This window comes from Haemorhous mexicanus, chromosome 6 (genome assembly GCF_027477595.1).
Source record: "Haemorhous mexicanus isolate bHaeMex1 chromosome 6, bHaeMex1.pri, whole genome shotgun sequence".
NCBI classification, from domain to species: Eukaryota; Metazoa; Chordata; class Aves; order Passeriformes; family Fringillidae; genus Haemorhous; species Haemorhous mexicanus.
Genome location: NC_082346.1, coordinates 60,277,109 through 60,296,248, shown reverse-complemented (window position 1 = coordinate 60,296,248; position 19,140 = coordinate 60,277,109). Strand labels below are relative to the sequence as shown.

The window sequence follows — 19,140 nt, the reverse complement described above, 5'->3', positions numbered from 1 at the left end:
CCAACTCCTGGCCCTGCACAGCACCATCCCCAAGAGTCCCACCCTGAGCCTGAGAGCACTGTCCAAACCTTCCTTGAGCTCTGCCAGGCTTGGTGCTGTGACCACTGCCCTGGGGAGCCTGTTCAGTGCCCAAACACCCTCTGGGTGAGGAACCTTTTCCTGATATCCAGCCTAAACCTTCCCTGACACAACTTCAGGCCATTCCCTTGGGTTCTGTCACTGGGCACCACAGAGATCAGTGTCTGCCCCTCTGCCTCCCTCATGAGAATATTGAAAAACCACAGTGAGGGAGGGGGAAGCATTTCCAACAGGAATTCATAGAATCTGTGAATGCTGTGGAGGCATTCCAGCAGGAATTCATGGGTTCTGTGGAGGCCTGGGTATGGAGGATGGGCATTTCCTCAGAGAGCAGCATCTAAGAGTGGGGCATGACTGTGTTAGTCCTACGAAAATAAATATTCAGCTACAAGCCTGTTTCTTATTCCTCCTCCAGATCCTGTGCTTTGCAGTGCCTTGACCCAGATACAGATGGCCCCTTGCACTGCTGGGGAGTTGGACATGTGGCTTTCTGGAGCCCAGTGCTGAGAAATCATGGTTTATTTGCTTGCTCTCAGCACGACCTAGGGCAGATTTGCTTTGTGTGGGGGTTGTGGACCACGAAGGGAGAACATTGGGAACACTGAGAGAGCCTGCCAGCTCTTGTAATTATCTTGTAATTATTTGCTTGCAAGCTCCCTAAGCCCTGCTACTCTTTTTGGAAACAATAAATTTTCTCTGGGAAGCAGCGACACAGCTGTCTCTGTTTGGGGATGATTTGGAAAACCTCCCTTCTGCTCTGCAAAGCATAAACTACCAAAACAGGGAAAAATGACTGTTTTCTTGGGGAAGCCCTTTGGCTTCAGTGAACTCAGATTGAGCCCAAAGCTGATTTTCTAAGGAGTTGTGTGCATGAATTATTTCCAAAAAGATAAAATGCAAACTAAGTGGAATTCATGAGCCAGGCTGATTTTTTTTTTTTTTTTTTGGGGGGGGGAAAAACTGGAGCCTTATGATTGGTGATAAGTCCCCAGGAGGTCTTGTGTGGGTTGTAAATGGACATCAGCTATGACTTTTAAGTAGAAGAGGGTAGAAGTTGGCCATCACACTGTCCTTTTTGGGCACAGGGAGAAAAAGGATGCTCTTTAAATAAAATCAGGATTTTTTTTCTTCCTCTGTGATGACAAAGAGCAAAGGTATGAGGATCCAAAACAGCTTGTAGAGCTAGTGAGGACAAAGGGCTAAAGTGATGCTTGAGATGGATTTTAGTGTTTGCAAGGGGCAGTAACCAGTGTGTGGGTTGTCCTTCTTGGTGACTCTTGCAGTCAGGGACTTTCTTCAAGCCCTACAAAACCCCCTAAGACAATGAACAAATATAATGGGTGTATGTAGCTGCTATCAAGCCCCTGCCCTGCTAATGGGTGAACAGATAGGGATGGAAAACTGAAATGAAAAGAAATAAATTTTTAGAAAAGCCAAGAAAAATAAAAAAGACAGCTCTCTGGCGTGAAAATTGACAGGATTAATCTCTACATGTAGGTTGAAATAAACCTGCTTGATTCCATGGATTTTATTTCCTCCAAGTGTTTTTTTTAATTTACAGTAACAATTGCTCTGAGAGTTTATTCATCCTGATCCCAGGCCAGGAGTGGTGCAATGTGATTTCCTCCTGTGGCTGCCACTTGCTGTGAAGCCTTTCGTGTCACTGTTTCCTGTTGACTCAAATGCTCCTTTCTTACCACGTCAAACAGAGATACCACATCAGGCAGACTTCTGGGCAAAGCACAATAGAAAAACAGACATGTGAGGCGTCCAGCATTGGGCCCTGTCAAAAAACAATCCAGCTTTCAACTCCACCTAATTCCCACTGATAGTCCCCAAGAAAGGAGGAGACACGTAACTGACTCTTAGGTCAAATTTGCAAGTGTCTGAACTATCTGCTTTTTAAGATCTACTTTTCCTGGCCCCTTCTTAAGTTATTTACTATTTCTTACTCTTCTGGTTGCAAATTGCTTTCTTTTTTTCTTTTTTCCTCTTTTTTTTCCTGTTTGTCTCCCTCCCTCCTTCCCTCCCTCCCTTTTCTCTTTTCTTCCCCCTGCCCGCCCTTCCTCTCTCTTCTCCCCTCTTTTCCCCCTTCCCTCCAGCTCCCTCCTTTTTTCCCCCTCTTTTCCTTTCCTTCCCCCCCTCTTTCCTTCCCCTCCTATTTTTTCTTTCAATAGGATACCAGTGTTTATTTTATTTCTTAATGATTCCTGTGAGAGTGGTTGTTCTTTGCAGTTTTGCAAGCTGAAGATCTTCCTTAAGAGTAAAAATGGAAGGCCTTGCCCAGCTTTTAGATGATTTTCCCCCTTTGATGGTCATTAGTACTGATTTTCCAAATGCCAGCTTACCAGTGCACAAATGCTGCATTATAAACCAATTGTAAAACCCATCCTGCTCTTTTCTTCAGCAGCCCTGTGGGATTTCTAAGTGTTAGGAAAGTGGGCAGACAATAACGTGGACCTCCTTAAAATAAATTTAAGGAAGAAAAAAATTTAAAAGATGCAGTCACCCCAAGTTCTGGATCTATGCTTGACCAGTGAAATGAGTCCATGGGTGGGTGTGACCATATAACACGTGCAGTTATACTTGCTCAGGTTTGCAGTCAGTCTGAAGCAAAAGTAGTTTTTAGCAAAAAAAGCTGCTAATTCCATGGCAGCAGTGATGTGAATTTTAAAATCAGCTGTTTTGGTGCTTACCTGAACATTTGAGAAAGAAGCAGTGTCTTTCTGTAAGCATCATAGTAAAGATGAGTACAGCCAGAAGTGTGAAGTGGGCCATGGAGTTTTGCCTGCTCTGGAGAAGCTGGACATACATGTTTTAAGATAGGAAGAGTTAATTTTGTTTCCCTGAAGGTCACCTTTAAGGAAAGAGTAGCAAGTCCATGTGTGTTCCCCTAAGTGGATGCATGTTTATACAGGCATATGTATCTCTTGCATAAATACACACACCATCCCTCACCAGGCTGCTGGTAAATTAAATTGCTTCCTGTTGGGGATCTGGCAAGAGGGATTTCTTTTTAAGTATGGGCTTGAGGAGATGCCTGGACAAGCTGGGCTAGATAAGCATGTGTCATGTGGAGAGATCAGCAAGGAAGGAGGTGGGAAAGAATAACAAGGAGATGTTAAAGCTGGCCTGACAGGAGAGGCAGAGGTGATACCTGTGCTGCAGCCAGAGGAACAGGCAGGCACAGCACAGCCAGGCTGAGTTTAACCATCTGCAGCGAAGATGTGGCATTTGAGGGCTGATGTGGGCTGAAGAGCCAAGGCTGGTGATGGGTTTGCCCAGCTCATGCTGCTGTGGCTCAGACTGCTGCCTAGACAAGCCAGCTCGGGTGTCTTTCAGTGCCCTCTCATAAAAACAGAGTGAAACAATGAGGTGGTGTTGTCTCTATGGACTGGAGATAGAATTCAGCACGTGGCCTTGGTGCTGCAGTAGTTCTGGGAGTGCTGGGAGTAGTGGTGAGGCTGCACCTCAAATTCTGCATTCACTTTGGGACCCTCACTGCAAGAAGGTGCTGGAGTGTGTCCAGGGAAAGAGAAGAGCTGTGCAGGGGTCTGGAGCACAAGTCTGATGAGAAGGAGCTGGAGGGGCTCAGCCTGGAGAGAAGGAGGCTCAGGAGGGACCTTCTGGCTCTGCACAACTCCCTGACAGGAGTTTGGAGCCAGGTGGGGGTCGGGCTCTGCTCCCAGGGAACAAGGGACAGGACAAGAGGAAATGGTCTGAAGTTGCCCCAGGGGAAGGTTAGATTGGATATGAGGAACAATTTATTCACTGAAAGGGTAGCCAAGAGCAGTCTGCCTGGAGCAGTCTGCCCAGGGCAGTGGTGGAGTCACCATCATTGAAGGTTTTTAAAAGATGTGTAGATGTGTGGCACTTGGGGACATGGTTTAGTGGTGGGCTTGGCATAGTTGGGTTAGTGGCTGATGGTCTCTAAAGGTCTTTTCCAACCCAGATGATTCTATGATTTCGTGATCTTTACCTTCTGGAAGGAGCCCAGGAGGAGCTGTTGGGCAGAGCCCAGGTTGGCTATGTGAAGAAGAAGACTGTCCTCATGTGTTACCAACCATTTGCTTTCCTGCTCATGTCCATTGAGAAATGAGGGAATTTCTGGTTGTTTTACTTCTGCCATGTGCATCTCAAGATGTTAATACCAGTAGTCATTTCAAGCTGGCTGGCTGCCAGAAAGTGGAGCACGACAATGCTTATCCTCTTAAACTTAGAGAGGGTTTAAAAGTAGCTTGTAGATAAGTAGCATCAGACCTGGGAAGAGGCTTGTGGGAAAGAAGGGCAAATATTACCATTAAAAGCCTGGCTGATCTCAGTTGAATTCTATGCCTGTTTTGCAATCTGCTTGTTCCTGATATTCAAAGAAAAACTCTAACAACAAATACTGAAAGTCCTGAAACAATTGCTGAGAGGAATTTTTGAACTGGACGGCAACAATTCCAGGGTTTATTTTTGTGCCAAATCTTTCTGTGTCCTTCCTCTCACAATCAAGTGAAATCATGTGAAACCCCTACTCACTGTGGAGCACACAGCTTAAGCAAGCGCCTCCCTATCTGTAGGCTTTTGCAAAAGCCAGAACAAAGCCAAAAAAGAAACCTCAGAGACCAACAGCTGTGGTTAATGAACTGAACTTTATCAAACAGGTTGCTTTTCTGCTCAGCAGAAAATTTTATTTATGCTTCATGCTTATCAGTTCCTCTGTTCCCCAGAGGTGTCTGCAGGTTAGTCAGAGGAAAGCTGGAACCTGAGGGCCCAAAAAGCTGCTGCCATGCAAGTGTGTGGCAGGAAATCCCATCCTGGAAAACAGCCCACATTCTCCAGAAATAATGTTGGGATATCCTCGAGACAGTGTTGTGCTGTTGTGGTGAAGCTGCAGTCTGGTTATGCACGTTGTGTTATGGAGCAGCTTCCCCCTGAGATCTGAGGTGTTTACTAGGGAGTGAGTGATTTTTTGCAGATTTCTCTTGTGTCACTCAGCTCAGAGAGTACTGATGAAGAGCTATCATTCCTTGCTGGTTGAGGCTAAGGATAAGTCAGAGAAACCCAGTGGGAGCTGATTACTGATGAGCACACACTTACTAACATGCCCAATCCACATGTGAACAGGAGTTTATTCATTTATTTCACCACTGACCTCAAAACTTTTGGGAGGAGTGCAGGGCAGGAGATACTAACAGATCTTCCTGGCATTGATTTGATTTTTCCTGAAAAAATCAAACTTTTGCCCCACTCACGGTCTCACACTTACTGTGGGATTCACATACTCTGAACCTGAGAGAAGCAAAGAAAAGAATAATCAAAACAATTCTTATCTTATTCACTGCTCCTGTGTGGTGCCAAAGTAGAATGCTTTTTTTTTTTTTTTTTTTTACCCAAAGTGATGTTTTGTTTCCTTGGCCTATCAGGGCCAAGCATATGTGTGTGTATAGGGACTGTTGGCTGACAATCATGAGATTCTGTGCAGTTAAATAAAGTTGGGTACTTTGTGCAAATTCAGTTTAGATGTAATGTAATATAGTGTAATGTAATATAGAATAATATAGTATAATAAAGTAATTAATTAGCCTACTGATATCTGTGGAGTCTTCCTCAACACTCTCTCCCCCTCATCGGAGTTGCCCTGCTTTTCCGATAGCTCACTTAATCTGTTTTTGCTTGGGAGAAAATAGTTTTGCTAAGACTTTTCCAAGCCTGAGCAAGGCTGTGATTAATGCTGTTTGTGTTTGTTGTGTCTGCCTGCGTGTAGGATCGCCTGTTCTTCGTGATGGAGTTTGTCAACGGCGGGGATTTGATGTTCCACATCCAGAAGTCGCGGCGCTTCGACGAGGATCGGGCCCGGTTCTACGCTGCGGAAATTATTTCAGCCCTCATGTTTCTCCATAGCAGAGGCATCATTTACAGGTGAGCTCTGCATTCATGGCTTCCCTGTGTCTGAACCCCACGGCTGAGATGAGAGCTGGAGTTTTCTGCTTGAATAAAGAAGTGTCACTTGCTGCCCACCAGGAACAAGTTGTCAGCTGGGGGGGTCGCAGTACCTCCACATTCCCCCTGCACGTTGGCCAGGGTGCACCACTTTCCAGGAGGGAGTGAAATTTCTGGTCAGGCATTAAATGAAACCTTTCCAGATTTTCTGCAGGGTGAATGTAAGGATCTGCTGCTTTGGCCAGTGTGCCATGTTATTTCAAGGCTAATACACCAAAGGTCACACCAAAGCCTGTGCTTCCCTGCAGTAACTACTGTCTTTAAACCCTATCTATTTCACATGCCTATTGTTCAGTGCCACTCATCTCAGCCACTAAAAGTGTTTTCATTCCTGCCATGGTCCTACAGCAGGAGTTTTTCCTTCCTGCCCATGTCTGGCATCTTTGTGTGTGCAGCAGGATTGGAACATTGCCTCCATGCGTCAGCCTCCACTCGAGGTCTCAAGGCTCTTCTCAGGAAGCTGTTTCCCATACATAGCTCTCCTTTGTTATTTGTCATTTTTCTGTACTCAGGGGGGCAGTTTGGTTGTGTTTTTTCCTTTCTGTGCTGCTAAAGTGCTCCCCTGTCAGTTCAAGCATAAAGGCATAGGGCAGCCAGCATGGATCAGAGACAGGCTGCCGTGCAGGCCAGCAGCACCATTTAACCAGCATCCTCCCTCATGCCCCAGAGACAGAGCAAGGCCTTTTCTGGGATGGAGTAGGACAGCTGGAGCAGGGAGGTGTCAGCACTGAGACAGTCTGGTTGTACAGAAAGGTTTCTTTCTGCCATACTTCACACAACACCTCTGGTATCCTTGTGCCCAGAGCGCTGGAGAGGAGGAACAGGCTGTTGTTTTCTTTGGAATGCTCTTACCTGGAATCCAGCAGCAAAGCACGTAGTTTTGAGTGTGGCCTGCTGTAGCCCTGCTCAGTCCCACTTGTGGCATGCCAGCACTGCAAAGAATAAAGCCAAGTCTCTCTTTTTTGCTGCTTGGTTACAGTTGTGCTGCTGGGATCCAGAGCTGGGTGCAGGATGGGACCAGTTCCAGTCCCAGTCCAGCTCTGTTAGTGCCATTTCTGTGGGGTGGGCCAAATGTCATCTGATTTGGGACTTCACATAGTTTAACCCAGTGAGTAGGACATCTTCCCATGACAGATAAACTTAGGTTTGAACTCACAAAAACCAGAATAGCTGAGAGCTAAAGTGGCCAAAGGGCTGGGGGCCATTCAAGGGACACTTTTCTATCTGATGGGGAGATGATAGGATCAGTCAAGTAAAAGCAGCTTCTCTGTCTCTTCCTAGCTTGAGCTCCAGTAAGAAACAGATGGTCAGGTGAGGACAGAGAATATTAAAATATTTTTAAGTATGAACTCATGTGACATATATGGCACAGTGAAATAGAGAAGGAGTGTCATTTTAATATTCTTCATGTCCTGAGAGCCTGAAGATGAGTAGTGATATATTCCCTATGTATCAAGCTCCTAAAGCACAGTGATTGTCTGTATAGAATAGCTAATCTCCTTACTCGACAGCTGGATTTCTGTCTAATTCTTCCCTTGTGAATAATGCCAGCCACTGAGGAGAGACCCTGCCAGATAATTACACAAATGACATTTTCCTTAAAATAGTGACATCCAGTAGTTATTGTCAGTCATTCAGCAGCAAAACTGGGTCTGTGCATAATGTAATGCCTTGTGCTTACAGCTAGTCCTGTCTGCCCCAGCCTGCTGCCTGTCACAGGGCAGGAGTAACTGATCCCTCTGGGTTTTGGCACTCTTCAAGTGCTGCTGTAATTCATGATAGAAACTGAAGGAATAATTGGAAAGCTCCTCGAACAACTACACAGGCTTTGATCTTGTTGAGAAACTAGTTAAGCTGTGGAGTCAGGTAGCTTCACCTTCATGGGGCAGGTCTGCAGCGGGGTGAGTGACTTAGTTTCTTACAATTAGTTAGGATTCTGGAAGATGTAAGGGGAGAGAGCTGCTGGCTGGGGCTGTACTGAGCTGAGGTTGCTTCTGTCAGGTCACAAATGCCAAGCTCTGGGAGGGAGTGTGCAGGATAGAAGAGGATATTCAGAATGGAATCACTGCACTTGTGTAAGAGAGTTTGGATCAGATTTTATGATAAGAATGTGAGTGCTTGCTTAGGGAGCAGGGGGCAGAGACACTAGAAATAGCCTGACCAGAAAGGGTTTTACCACAAGCTCTGCAAGGTATCTTTCTGGGTTTCCAGGGTCAGTGGAGGAAGAGAGTTGCTGGCCTAGAATACTCTGTGTCATTTATTTTTCTTCTGGGCTTAATTTAATAATACTGTATTTTTCTTTTCCCCCTTCAAGACTGAGCAGTTCAGGAAAGAATCTGCATTTACCAGTGCAGTGAGTGTTCCCCTGCTAAGTCAAGTTACATTTGTCACAAGTGCTGCCAAAAGCTGGGTTTTCTCTTTGAAATGCTAGAGAGGTTTGAGAGACAGCACTGAAAGTTCATCAAGAAGTAGCTGAAACTTGTCATTGTGGCCTGGCAGGATGGTGCTGGTGGCTGCTAAAATTAGGTGGTCATTGATTCCTTTTTCAGCCACACACAAGCAATTTGAAATAGCTGTAGAGCAATATTTTTGCAATTGCTACTGTAAGTCCCTGAGAATGGGCTTTTGAGGCAGATGATGCATTTTGGCTATATGTGAGTTTTAATTTTAAAATTGGGCTTACAGCTGGATTGGTTCTCTCATGAGATGGTTTTCATGTTTCAGCTGAAATTTTCAGTGAGTTTGCTCCTCATTTTGAAGAAACTCCCTTTTTGTTACTAAGCTATGTAATAGGGGTCCCATAAACATACATTGTATGTATTTGGGGCTCTTTAAAAGAAAGCTTTCAGTTTCAAAAACCTTTACTTTTCTCTCTTCATTTGCACCATTACAAAGGAGAGGTGGCTCTCTGGCTTTATCAAGGAAAAGTCTCTGTCTTGCCCTGAGCTGAGGTTTAGCTGTCAACTTAGCAGCACCTATTTATAGTTACTTCCTGGGAAAAAAAAAAAAATTAGCAAGTATAGTAGGGTTCCTTAGCCCATCATACAGGGGAATGCATCCAGACATGAAAAAATCTTTTTATGTGTCACATAATAGTGTATTGTGCACCCCTAACCACAGAGGGCAAGGACATGTTTGGGATCAGCTCATGCTGGATGCTGCCAGGAAAATGTTAGGTAATAATCATGCTTATTGTAAATAAAATCTTTGCTCACAGGGCAATATTTGTGCACGGCTGCTTTCTCCAAGATTATTTCTAAAGGAAATTACTGTGCTGGGCTCTGTTGCAGATAGGTAGGTTGGTTTGTCATTTTTCTAATGGCTGGATGTGCTATTTTTCTTGAGGCAGCTTTTACCGACTTTCACTTTCCAGTTCAGCAGTTCCCAGGGTAGGGAAGTATATTTTGGCTTCTGTGCTTGCCAGAAACAAAACAAAGCAGTGTATCTGAGCAGAATTGGGTTGCACAGTGGCTTACTCAGCACGAGGAGCGGGTCCACTCACAGTCTGCTAAAAAGCACAGAGATAGTGGATGACTGTAAGAGTTTATTTTAAAAGCAGGACATTTCCTTCAGTGTAGCACTACTGTGAAAATGGCTGGTTTGCCCTGCTGCCCTCAAATTCAGGCCTTGGCATGGGCTGAGGTACAGCTTTGGGAGGGGTGGATCCACATGCCAAGGTCACCTACTTGAGTATTGAGGGCAGGTGCAAGTATTTCCTTAAATTTGATTGCGGTAGGGTTGGATTTTTTTTGGAGGAGGGGACTTTGAGATTTACAATAAAATACAGTAAGACCTTTCTAAAGGCAACATAAAGCAGTCAGCCCAGCCTAGTGGCACAGCCTGAGTTTCTGTGACAAACCTTTCTCTCTCTCTGCAAATGTCTCACTAGCAGGATGTCTGGGCTGAGAGGGTCTCTTCAGAACACACCTCCACTGCCTGCAGAGGTGATGCAGCATGTAGCTGTTCCTACCTGCAGGGGTGATACAGGTGATCCTGCTTAGTGTAGCATGCAGGACACAATGTCAGCTGTGCACCCTGTCCTTTAGTGGTGGTTTTGCAAGCCTGAGGTGTAGAGTTGGACACCTCCATACCCCACTCACAGCTTTGCGCAGCACGGGGGCAGATCCATCCTTAAGGCTGCAGGTGATGTAGCATGGAGGTAATGCAGCTGGCCAGGAGCCAGAGGAGATAAAACACTGCTGAGAAGGACTAGGGCTGGCTGAAGAACCTTGTTTTTATCTTGAGGGCTCCTGCTGGTCAGCTCATGTCACTGCCTTGGTGTCTCTATCAGTGTTTCTAATGCAGCTGACCCCTCTGGAGAGGCCCTATCACACCTCTGGGTGTGGGAGGGTGTGCAAAGAATCCCTGTGCTCTGCTGTGTTGGTCCTGTGACTCAAAGGTCTTTAATAGGATGCATGGTCCTTTTGGAGGGCAAAAGATAATTATGCAATTATCCAGATGAGAGCATGGTCTGGCCTTGGGGCTAAACTCCAGCTCTTGGGGAAAATAAGATAAGCATATTAACTGGCAGTGTTTACTCCTCTGTGTGTTACTGGAGAGCATCTCCTTACTGTGAGGGAGACTTCTTATGACAGGGAAAAACTTTCTCCTGTGGGATCTGGAAAGATTGCTGGATATTGGCCAGGCCTCTGAATTCATCACCTTTCCTTGGTGGAGGAGACCCATCAGGTCTGCAGCTGTGTGTCTCATGACTGTTGGCTTTTATAGGGAATGGGCTTTTTGCAACAGGTTAATTCCCTGCCAATTCAAACAATGAGCCTGTGACACTTGAAGGAAGCTTTATATAAGCCTTTTATGGAGACCAGTTTTGCTGGAAAGACTGCTGTTAACTGAAATAACACTAAGGTTTCTTTCAGCAAAATCAATTAAAAATTACATGCTGAAAACAGAAGCTGAATGCCTTTCCTAATTACATACAGCCACTGTTAACAGAGGAACTTTTATTAGTGTGCTGTTTGCTTTTTCCATGGGTCAAGACAGCGTAGACATGGAATTCCTCATGTTCACTCTTTCCTTTGTTTTTTGGTTGTTGCTTTTTTGTTTGGTGTCTTTTTTTTCAGCTGGTGATTTTGTTTATTCTGATACCCTTTTTCACATCTGGAGTCAGATCTTGTTTCCCCTGAAGTCAAGGGGCTTTCCCCAGGGAGGTAAATGAGCAGTGGAACTGGATCTGTGACTGATAGCAGCAGTGCTCTGCAAGGCAAACTGCCTGGCTGGGGGGCTATCCAGGGATTACTGGTGGTTTGCTTAGGTGCTGTGCATAGCTTTGTTTTCTTGGTAAATAAAGATAAGCCTTTGGTTCAATCAGGTGTTTTTAAGCTTTTCTGAAAGACCTTATATGAAAGACCTCCAGGCTGCTGCCTGGAGACCTGATAACAGCCTTCTAATATCTAAGAGGGGTCTACAGGAAGGCTGGAGAGAGACTTTTTGCAAGGGTATGCAGTGATAAGACAAGGGGGAATGGCCTTAAGCTGAAGAAGGGTAGATTGAGGTTAGATATAAAAAAGAAATTCTTTACTGTGAGGGTGTGAGGCCCTGGCACAGGTTGCCTAGAGAAGCTGTGGATGCCTCATCCCTGGAAGTGTTCAAGGGCAGGTTGGACAGGGAAGGTGTTCCTTCCCATGGCAGTGGGGGTTGGAATGAGATGATCTTTAAGGTGCCTTCCAACCCAAACTGTTTTATTGCTCAGTGAAAGTTTTTCCTTGACTGTGCTACAGTCGATGCCTCTGTAGGTAATCTTTGCTGATTTGATATATTTTATGCCTCTTTTCCCCATGGATTTGGCTGTGTGGGCAGAGTTGTTTGCATCTGAGGAAAGGGTGGGAACAGCTCAACCAGTGCCAAAATGGGTGTGAGTCTCCCTAACCTCAGCTGTGGGATCTGCTCTCTGTCACTTCAAGAACTCTGTTTGGGAGAGCTCTGAGGCTCAGTGCAGTGTGGGATTGGGGCCCCAAAGACCAGAGTGACTGTAAATGTAAGCAGGGCAAAATGAAGGATGTGCTGTTTTCTGAGAGCAGCATAAGGGATGAAATATAAGCTGATTATCTGGTGAATGAGTGAAGCAAATCAGCTAAAAGCTGCAAACTGGCACAGAAAACCCCACCAGCAATCCCATCCCTACAACAACTGCTTAGTGTAGAAGAGGAATTTTCATGCTGGAGTCTCTGGAAACACTTCATTCAGCTTTAGGAAACATAAAGGGATGTGTGTGAGGGTCAGGAGTGTAGTGATGTCTGTGGCTATCTTATCTGACAGTCAACAGCTCCTGTAGACTGATTTGTGCTTCTAGACAGTGCATCTTCCAGAGTTTTCCCCTCTGATGTGCTTGTTGCATGCCTGTGAGATGGGCTCTTTTACAGCCTCTGGCATGCAGTGCTTGAAGGGTTGTTTCTCTGCACTTGATCAAATGGAAAGTGCAGAGAGGAAAAAAAAGCCCATCCTCTCACGTTTCTGTGTCATGTTCAATCAGTCAGAGTGCAGGACAGTTCAGGCCTGATTTACAGTTGTGCTTACCAAGAGCAGTCCTGTTTGGAGATCCACAGATCAGATCTCTGTGCCCCATTGACTCCAGTGTGTATCGTCTGTGAACTTTGGTGGAACTTTCCACATGACTAAGGACTACTGAATAGCCCACAGAAGTTGTTGGCTCTGCTAGTGTCTACTTTTCCTTTATGGTTATTTAAAGGGACTGATTTTAAAACCTGCAAACCCTGCACATAATGAGTTTGTATAAATCATTAAAAATCCCAGCTCGAAAGGGCCTCAAGAGTTTGTGTAGTTCATCCACCTGCCCCAAGGCTGGAGAACCTTTGCTGAATGCCAGTCTCTCATCCTTTCACTTTTTTTTGGTGTAGCTGCTGCATTTGCATATTAAAACATGTGAACTCTTACAGGCACAGAGTCATTTAGGGAATGCTTGCAATGAGAGCTTGGTGTTGTTTGAGAATTCTGGAGCTGGTGCAATAAAAACATAAAAATAAAAGTTAAAAAATCCCCTCATCTGTGGAGGGGATAGGTGATTAGATGTGAGTTGTGTTCTGGCATTCCTTTTGTGACTAATACATCCTCATGCAGGCATTTCACAATGAAAGAGCATGCAGATGCAATTAAGAAATAGCTATGTGTAACAATTACAGACAAGTTTGCAAAGAATGGACACTTGGAAACCAGAATTAGGCTCAGTCTTTAAGTCCTAGAGCACCAGGGAATATTTAGATTAGAGCTTTTGAATCTAAGAAACTTTTCTACAAAAATACTGGTTTTCTGCCTTTCCTGCTCTCTTCTTTCTATTTTTAAGGCATAGAGGTCACCAGAAGGAGAAAACATAAAAACTTAAATATATTTTATGTTATTTACTAAAATTTGTTTTTAAAAACTGCCCCTAAATATTACTGTTATGTTTTTAGCCAGAACTGCTCATCTGACTTTTAGCATGTTCCCTGATACCAAGGACATTCAGGTGTATGATTTCACAAATTTTGAAAACATTTGCTATGAGCTCTCCAGAATTGCCCAGCATTAATCCAGTAATTTTGTTGATCTTTGTACCCATCTCAAAACGAGGAAGCTTTCAGTGTCACTCTCTGAGAACATGAGCCCTGGGTTGGCATTAGGGAGGCTGATATATATAGCTGGGGAAAAGGTCTCTCTGTCAACCTTAATAAATGTTTCGTACAACTTCTTGAAAGAAGGATTATGCTGACAAAATGGTGTTGCATCTGCTCCTCTGACTTGCTGAAATGGAAGATTTCTTGCATCACAACGTGTTGCAGTGAGTGAAGTTGCTGTATTTGTGAGGGACACAACGAGAGAATCTGTGTTGAAATATTTGGCCTGCAGCAATAGCTGTAGTTAGCCAGGGAGAATTTGACTTACTCTTTTAGCTGCAGCAAGAATGGCACCTGATGTTTAGATCTTGTTCTTTATGCCAGGGAGCAGGTGGGTTACTCTGCTTTTATGCAAGCAGAGGAATTTCATAAAGCCATCCAGCAACTTTTAATATCAGTGGTGCATCGCTGTCACACCTTGTCTATAGATTCTATTTCAGAGCTGCCTGTAGTGATACAGATAGATATAAACTAAAAATAATAACACAATGAAAAATTTCAACTATGACAGGGTAGTGCTGCAGTAATAAGTGCTTTACAATTCAGAATGTCTGGGAGAGATTTCCCTCTCCTGCCAGTGGTACCCTGGGCAGGATGGTGGGCACTGATTTGTGTGCCAGCTGAACTGCTGCTGGGGCTTGTCCTTAGCTGCTGCTGCTGCAGGCCAGGCTGCTGTTTATGGGGCCTATTCTCATGGAGCAAGGGGAAAGCATTGCTCATCATTTGGCCTCTGAGTCATGGCACCTTTACTGTTAATAGGTTGGAGGACCTCCCCTTTTATGAGGCTGTGCCTGAGGGCACAATTTAATCTTGGAATTGTATTACCTGGTTATTATTCCACTACAGAAGCTGTGGCAGTATTCCAGCTGACAACATTGGAAAGGGGAGCAAACCTTCAAGTCTCAACTGTGTACAAATGTGATGTATTCAGAACCACAGAGATCCTCCGTGCTCTGAGCTGATTCCTTCAGAATCAATTAAAGTTTCACAAGCACAATTTATTATTAACATGCAGAGCTGCTTTCACAAATCTCTCAGCAGCGTGGTAGAGGAGAGCTCATGAATCAAGAAAATGACTTGCAAGTAGGGGAGGTTATTTACCAGCTAAATCCCTGATCCAGGCATTCTGCCACGGCTAAGTCTGTCCAATAGGATGTGTGCATCCACATCTGAAGCATTTCTGATCTGAAGCAATTTTTGTCATGGTGCCTGGCCAGAGTGGGTCATGCCATCTTTGACTGTTGTGCTGAAAAAGGAAGGGGGATGGAGGAGGGGGTGAACAGGGGAAAGCAGGGTTAGGTGTGCAAGGGAGCAGGGGGGCATTATGCCATGTGCAAACCTGTGTGGCAGCAGGGGCAGGAGGAAGTGCTCCCTTCAGACTCTCCAAGGACATTCCAGTCAGCCAGCGTGGGCTGTGGCAGTGAGGCTGCCCTGTGTCTCTGTGTCCAGACTCTGTGGCACTTGTGCTGAGAGTCTGAGCTGGTGTGTGACATTTAGCAAGCAGGCTTTGGGTTTTCTCCTCCCTTCTCTGGATCTTGTTACGTTCCTTTTGACATTTACCTGAGCATGAAAATGTAGCAGGGTCCCACGTCCTTGTTGACTCGTGCCTAAAAGCTGAATTAGTGTGCTTTGTATTTCTGTTTGTCAGTGTCTCTTAGCCATAAGTTGAGGAATTGTATGCTTATCTGTGCTTTGAGGATTTTGACACAATCTTATCAGCTTTGTAACCTTTGACATTTCCTGCACCTTCTCTTTTTTTTCCTTTTGCTTTATAACTATTCTTCCTAGCTGGAGCTCCCCATTCCAGTATTACTCATTTAATTTCTCATATATTTTGAGCAGTATCTTGAAACTTGGTCCACAAACAGCAGCTTTACAGCCAGAATTTCTACCTTCAGACCCTGTTGAGCATAGAAGGAGCAAAAACCTTGGCAGCTGACTCCTGCTTCTTGCTACTCTGTCCAGCCTTGATAAATGAGAAAGCCAAGGAGAAGCTGTGACTGCTGCCAGCTGGCCAAGCTCCCAGAGAGACAATCCATCCCCTGGGAAGGTCAGAGGGCAGCACTGCCCAGCCACTCCACCCTTGCAGCAGCACAGAGCCTGGAGCCACAGCTGGGCCTGCTCCTGCTGGGGTCTCTTTGGGGCCAGGGCCAGCCCCCACAGGAGGGTGACAGCTCTTGGTGTCCTTTGTGCTGCTTGGGATGCAGCAAGCCAGGGGAGATTCAGGCAGTCAGCTCATGCCTGGCACTGCAGAGTTAATTTTGACCCATGGATGGCAGCTGATCTGCTGGTGGTAGGTTTGAGATAGGGCTGGTGTAACTCCAACCTGAATTAATGTTTTTTCCCCTCTATCCTTACACAAAGAAAAAATGCCCAAATAAGCCTTTGTGGCACCATATCTGTTAAATAAATATCCTTTATCAGTGACTGAGTCATTTGAAACATAGTTCCCTGTCTGCTGTCAGAAAAGGCAATGCTAAACTGTGCTGCTTCTTGGAACTCATGAGGTTTTGGAAATGAGCCAGAGCAAAGGGAAACCAGCCACAGGTCATCTGTGGCTTGAGTGTGCTGAAGTTGGGTTCATGCGTGGAAAGTCTCTATGTCACAGATTCCCCTAGACTCTTTTGATCTTGTGAAATTGCTCTGCTCACTCAAACTGCTGATTGCCCTGACAGGGATAGCCCCAGGGGAAGGACAGCTATTTGAGGTGATAAAATTAATGGGAAACTATCTTGCAGCCTGCCCTCTTTACTGCCCCTCATCATCTCCACTCAGAGCTGCCTTGGGGTTCTTCAGGACTGACAGTCTTCCCAAGCCACAGGACAGTGAGAAGTTCCTGCCAGAACTGTTGGATGCTGCTTCCCAGCATCAGCCTGTGGCATCTCTGGATCCCTGCTGGCCAGGAAGCAAGGCAGCAAATGCCAAATATTGCCAGTAAGCTGACATTGGAATGGGGACATGTGGAAGAGAGAGGATGGTCTTTGGAGGCCAGGCTGTTGCCTGTGCATGAGTTAAATGTGGCATGGAGTATTGGGTATTTCAGATTCTGTCATGTCTAGAACAGGGTAATTGAAATCACTGATTGTCTAAGAGCCTTCCCTACTTTCTCCTCACTTTCTTACAACCAGGCTCATGCTGAAAATCTCCACCTATTCTCCAGAGAAGCTCCTGATATTTCCAAGTCTGCTCTGCCTGTGCCTTCCTTGGGACCTTGCTGTGGTTTGGGGCCATTCAGGCTGTTGTCCTGTTCCCTGGGGGGGATGCAGTTAAAAGACAACTGTCCTTCAGCAGAGCTGGGTTATAGAAATAGGCACATCATTCCCAGACAATCCCTATTTCCATGAAGCCCACAGCGTGCAAGGGTGGCTGGAGCCTCTGGGTATAGCACAGGCACTGCTTCCTCCCAGGCTTTCTCTGGGCTGTGCTGGCACAGCCCTGCACAGCACTGGCCAAGTGAGTGTCTGTCCCAGTGCTGTTATGTAAGGAGGAATTTCAACATTAATTACCTGTCTTGGCTTTGGGTTTCTTTCTGTCTCTGCTAGAGACACCAGAATGAGTCTCAGAAGATTCAGCGTGGCTTCCTCAAACAAAACAAACAAACTTTATTTCACAGGCTCTGGGCTTTGCTGATTTCTGCCAGGAGCATCCACTTTGCTGGGATGTTTTCCCTTTGTTTCCCTGCTGCTGAGGAGGGACAGCAGTTTTTCTGGAGATGCTGCTGAGCATAGCTAACATGCTTAAGTATTTGAGCCGCAGGGAGGCTGGCATTTCCAGTCAGGCCAATTAAAAGGGAAAAAAATCAACATTTCCCTTTGCTCTCAGCCACCTTCTTGCATTCTGAAGGGCTGGAGGAGGGAGGGGTGCCATCAGAGCTGTAGAGGTTGGCTGGGACAGAAGTGTGTGCTGGGCCAGAGGTAAATGTGTGGATCGTGTTCTCCCTAATGGCTTTCCTCCTCCCATCTGAAGTCATTAATGCTTGTTAAGCCAGGATGGAAACAAACCCAAACAACAACAGTCTACAAAATAATTCCATCACTCCAGACTAGTTCTTTTTTTTTCCTCCAGTGAAGCAATTAGTCTCCTGTGATCCCATTTTTAGCCAGGCTGGAAACAAGCAGCCGGACAATAGTGAATTCCTCTTCTGGCAGAGCAGTCATTGGATCTGCTCCCTGATGGGAAACGTGAGGTGAGTCCCCTTGCCTGTTTCTAGGGGAAGAATCTCCCTGTACAAATCCCTGTGGGCCTTGCTGAAAGCCCTATTTTTGTGCAGCCTCTCCCAGTGAGTCACAGCCTCTGGCTCTCTGGCTACTCTGAGAGCTCTCAGTACCATAGCTTTTCTGCCAGCCCACTGCAGGGTTTAATTCTCTGTGGTTTTGCTCTCATGGGTGTACAGCCCATCTCACTCACTGGCTGATGATGCCAGTTGTGGCTGCCAGAAAGTCATGAAGTAACTTGTGGTTTATACCAGCAGCAGACCCACGTAGGACTCGTGTGGAGGCAGGGGAGACTTTCCAGTCTCACTCATTTGAGTAGTACTTGGTCCTGGGAATGGCTCAGCTTGGTCCTGGGAATGGCTCAGCTTGGTCCTAGGAATGGCTCAGCCCATGCTAGGGGACAGTGCTGTGGAGCAGTGGAGTGTGATATGAGCAGGGTCTGGCAAAATTCGGGGTGTGTGATAAGGAAGAGGGGGGCTGGCTGAAGTCACTGAGGCAGCCCAGAGAAGCTGTGGATGCCCCATCCCTGGAAGTGTTCAAGGCCAGGCTGGAGAGGACTTGGAGCAACCTGCTTCAGGGGAAGGTGTCCCTGCCCACGGCTACTGGGTTGGAATGAGGTAATCTTTAGGGTCCCTTCTAAGCACAGCCATTCTGTGATCCTCCTCTATGATTCCCTGAAGTCCTGTGTAGCACCACACAGAGCTGTGGGGGGAGCTTGGCCAGAGCCACCCCGGGAAATGACTCCATTCCTGTAACTGCTTGTAACATGAGTAAGGTGAAGTGCTGTCCTCTGCCCAGGACAGAGCCTGCAGCTGTGCCACAGACAGGGCCTTCCTCTTGCCTTTGAGGTTTTTGTAAGGTGTGGGGAAGCACTGGGTTCCCCCTCCATCGCTGCAGCACCCTCACTTCCCTGAAAAGCATGGGTGGGACAGGGTATGACAGGGCAGGTACAGCTGGAGAGCACTGTGGCTGTGCTGCTGGAGGAGGAGACTTAAATCACCAGCAAAAGGGATCTTGCTGTCTCTAGGTTCTGAAAAGCAGCCCCAATACCACCTTAGCAGCTGGACAGTGCTAAACCCCAACACTTCCCTTTCAGGATGCAGGAAGGCTCTAAGCCCAAATCCACGTTTTACCTCATGCGCACGAGGTGAAAGCCACAGGGTTTCTAGTCAGGTGCCAGGAAAAGCTACAGCTGCCCAGAAAAGGGCAGCTGAGGACAGAAGGGAGCTCTG

General features: G+C 46.0%; 1 protein-coding gene across 1 annotated transcript in view; it reads left to right on the top strand.

Annotated features, from left to right (window-relative positions):
• The window catches only part of PRKCH (protein kinase C eta), a 113,326-nt gene that overhangs the window by 62,764 nt on the left and 31,422 nt on the right, over positions 1–19,140 (top strand). The window contains exon 10 of the mRNA XM_059850521.1: positions 5,831–5,985. Within this exon, the coding sequence (XP_059706504.1) occupies positions 5,831–5,985 (155 nt within the window). The remainder of the gene's footprint in view (positions 1–5,830; positions 5,986–19,140) is intronic.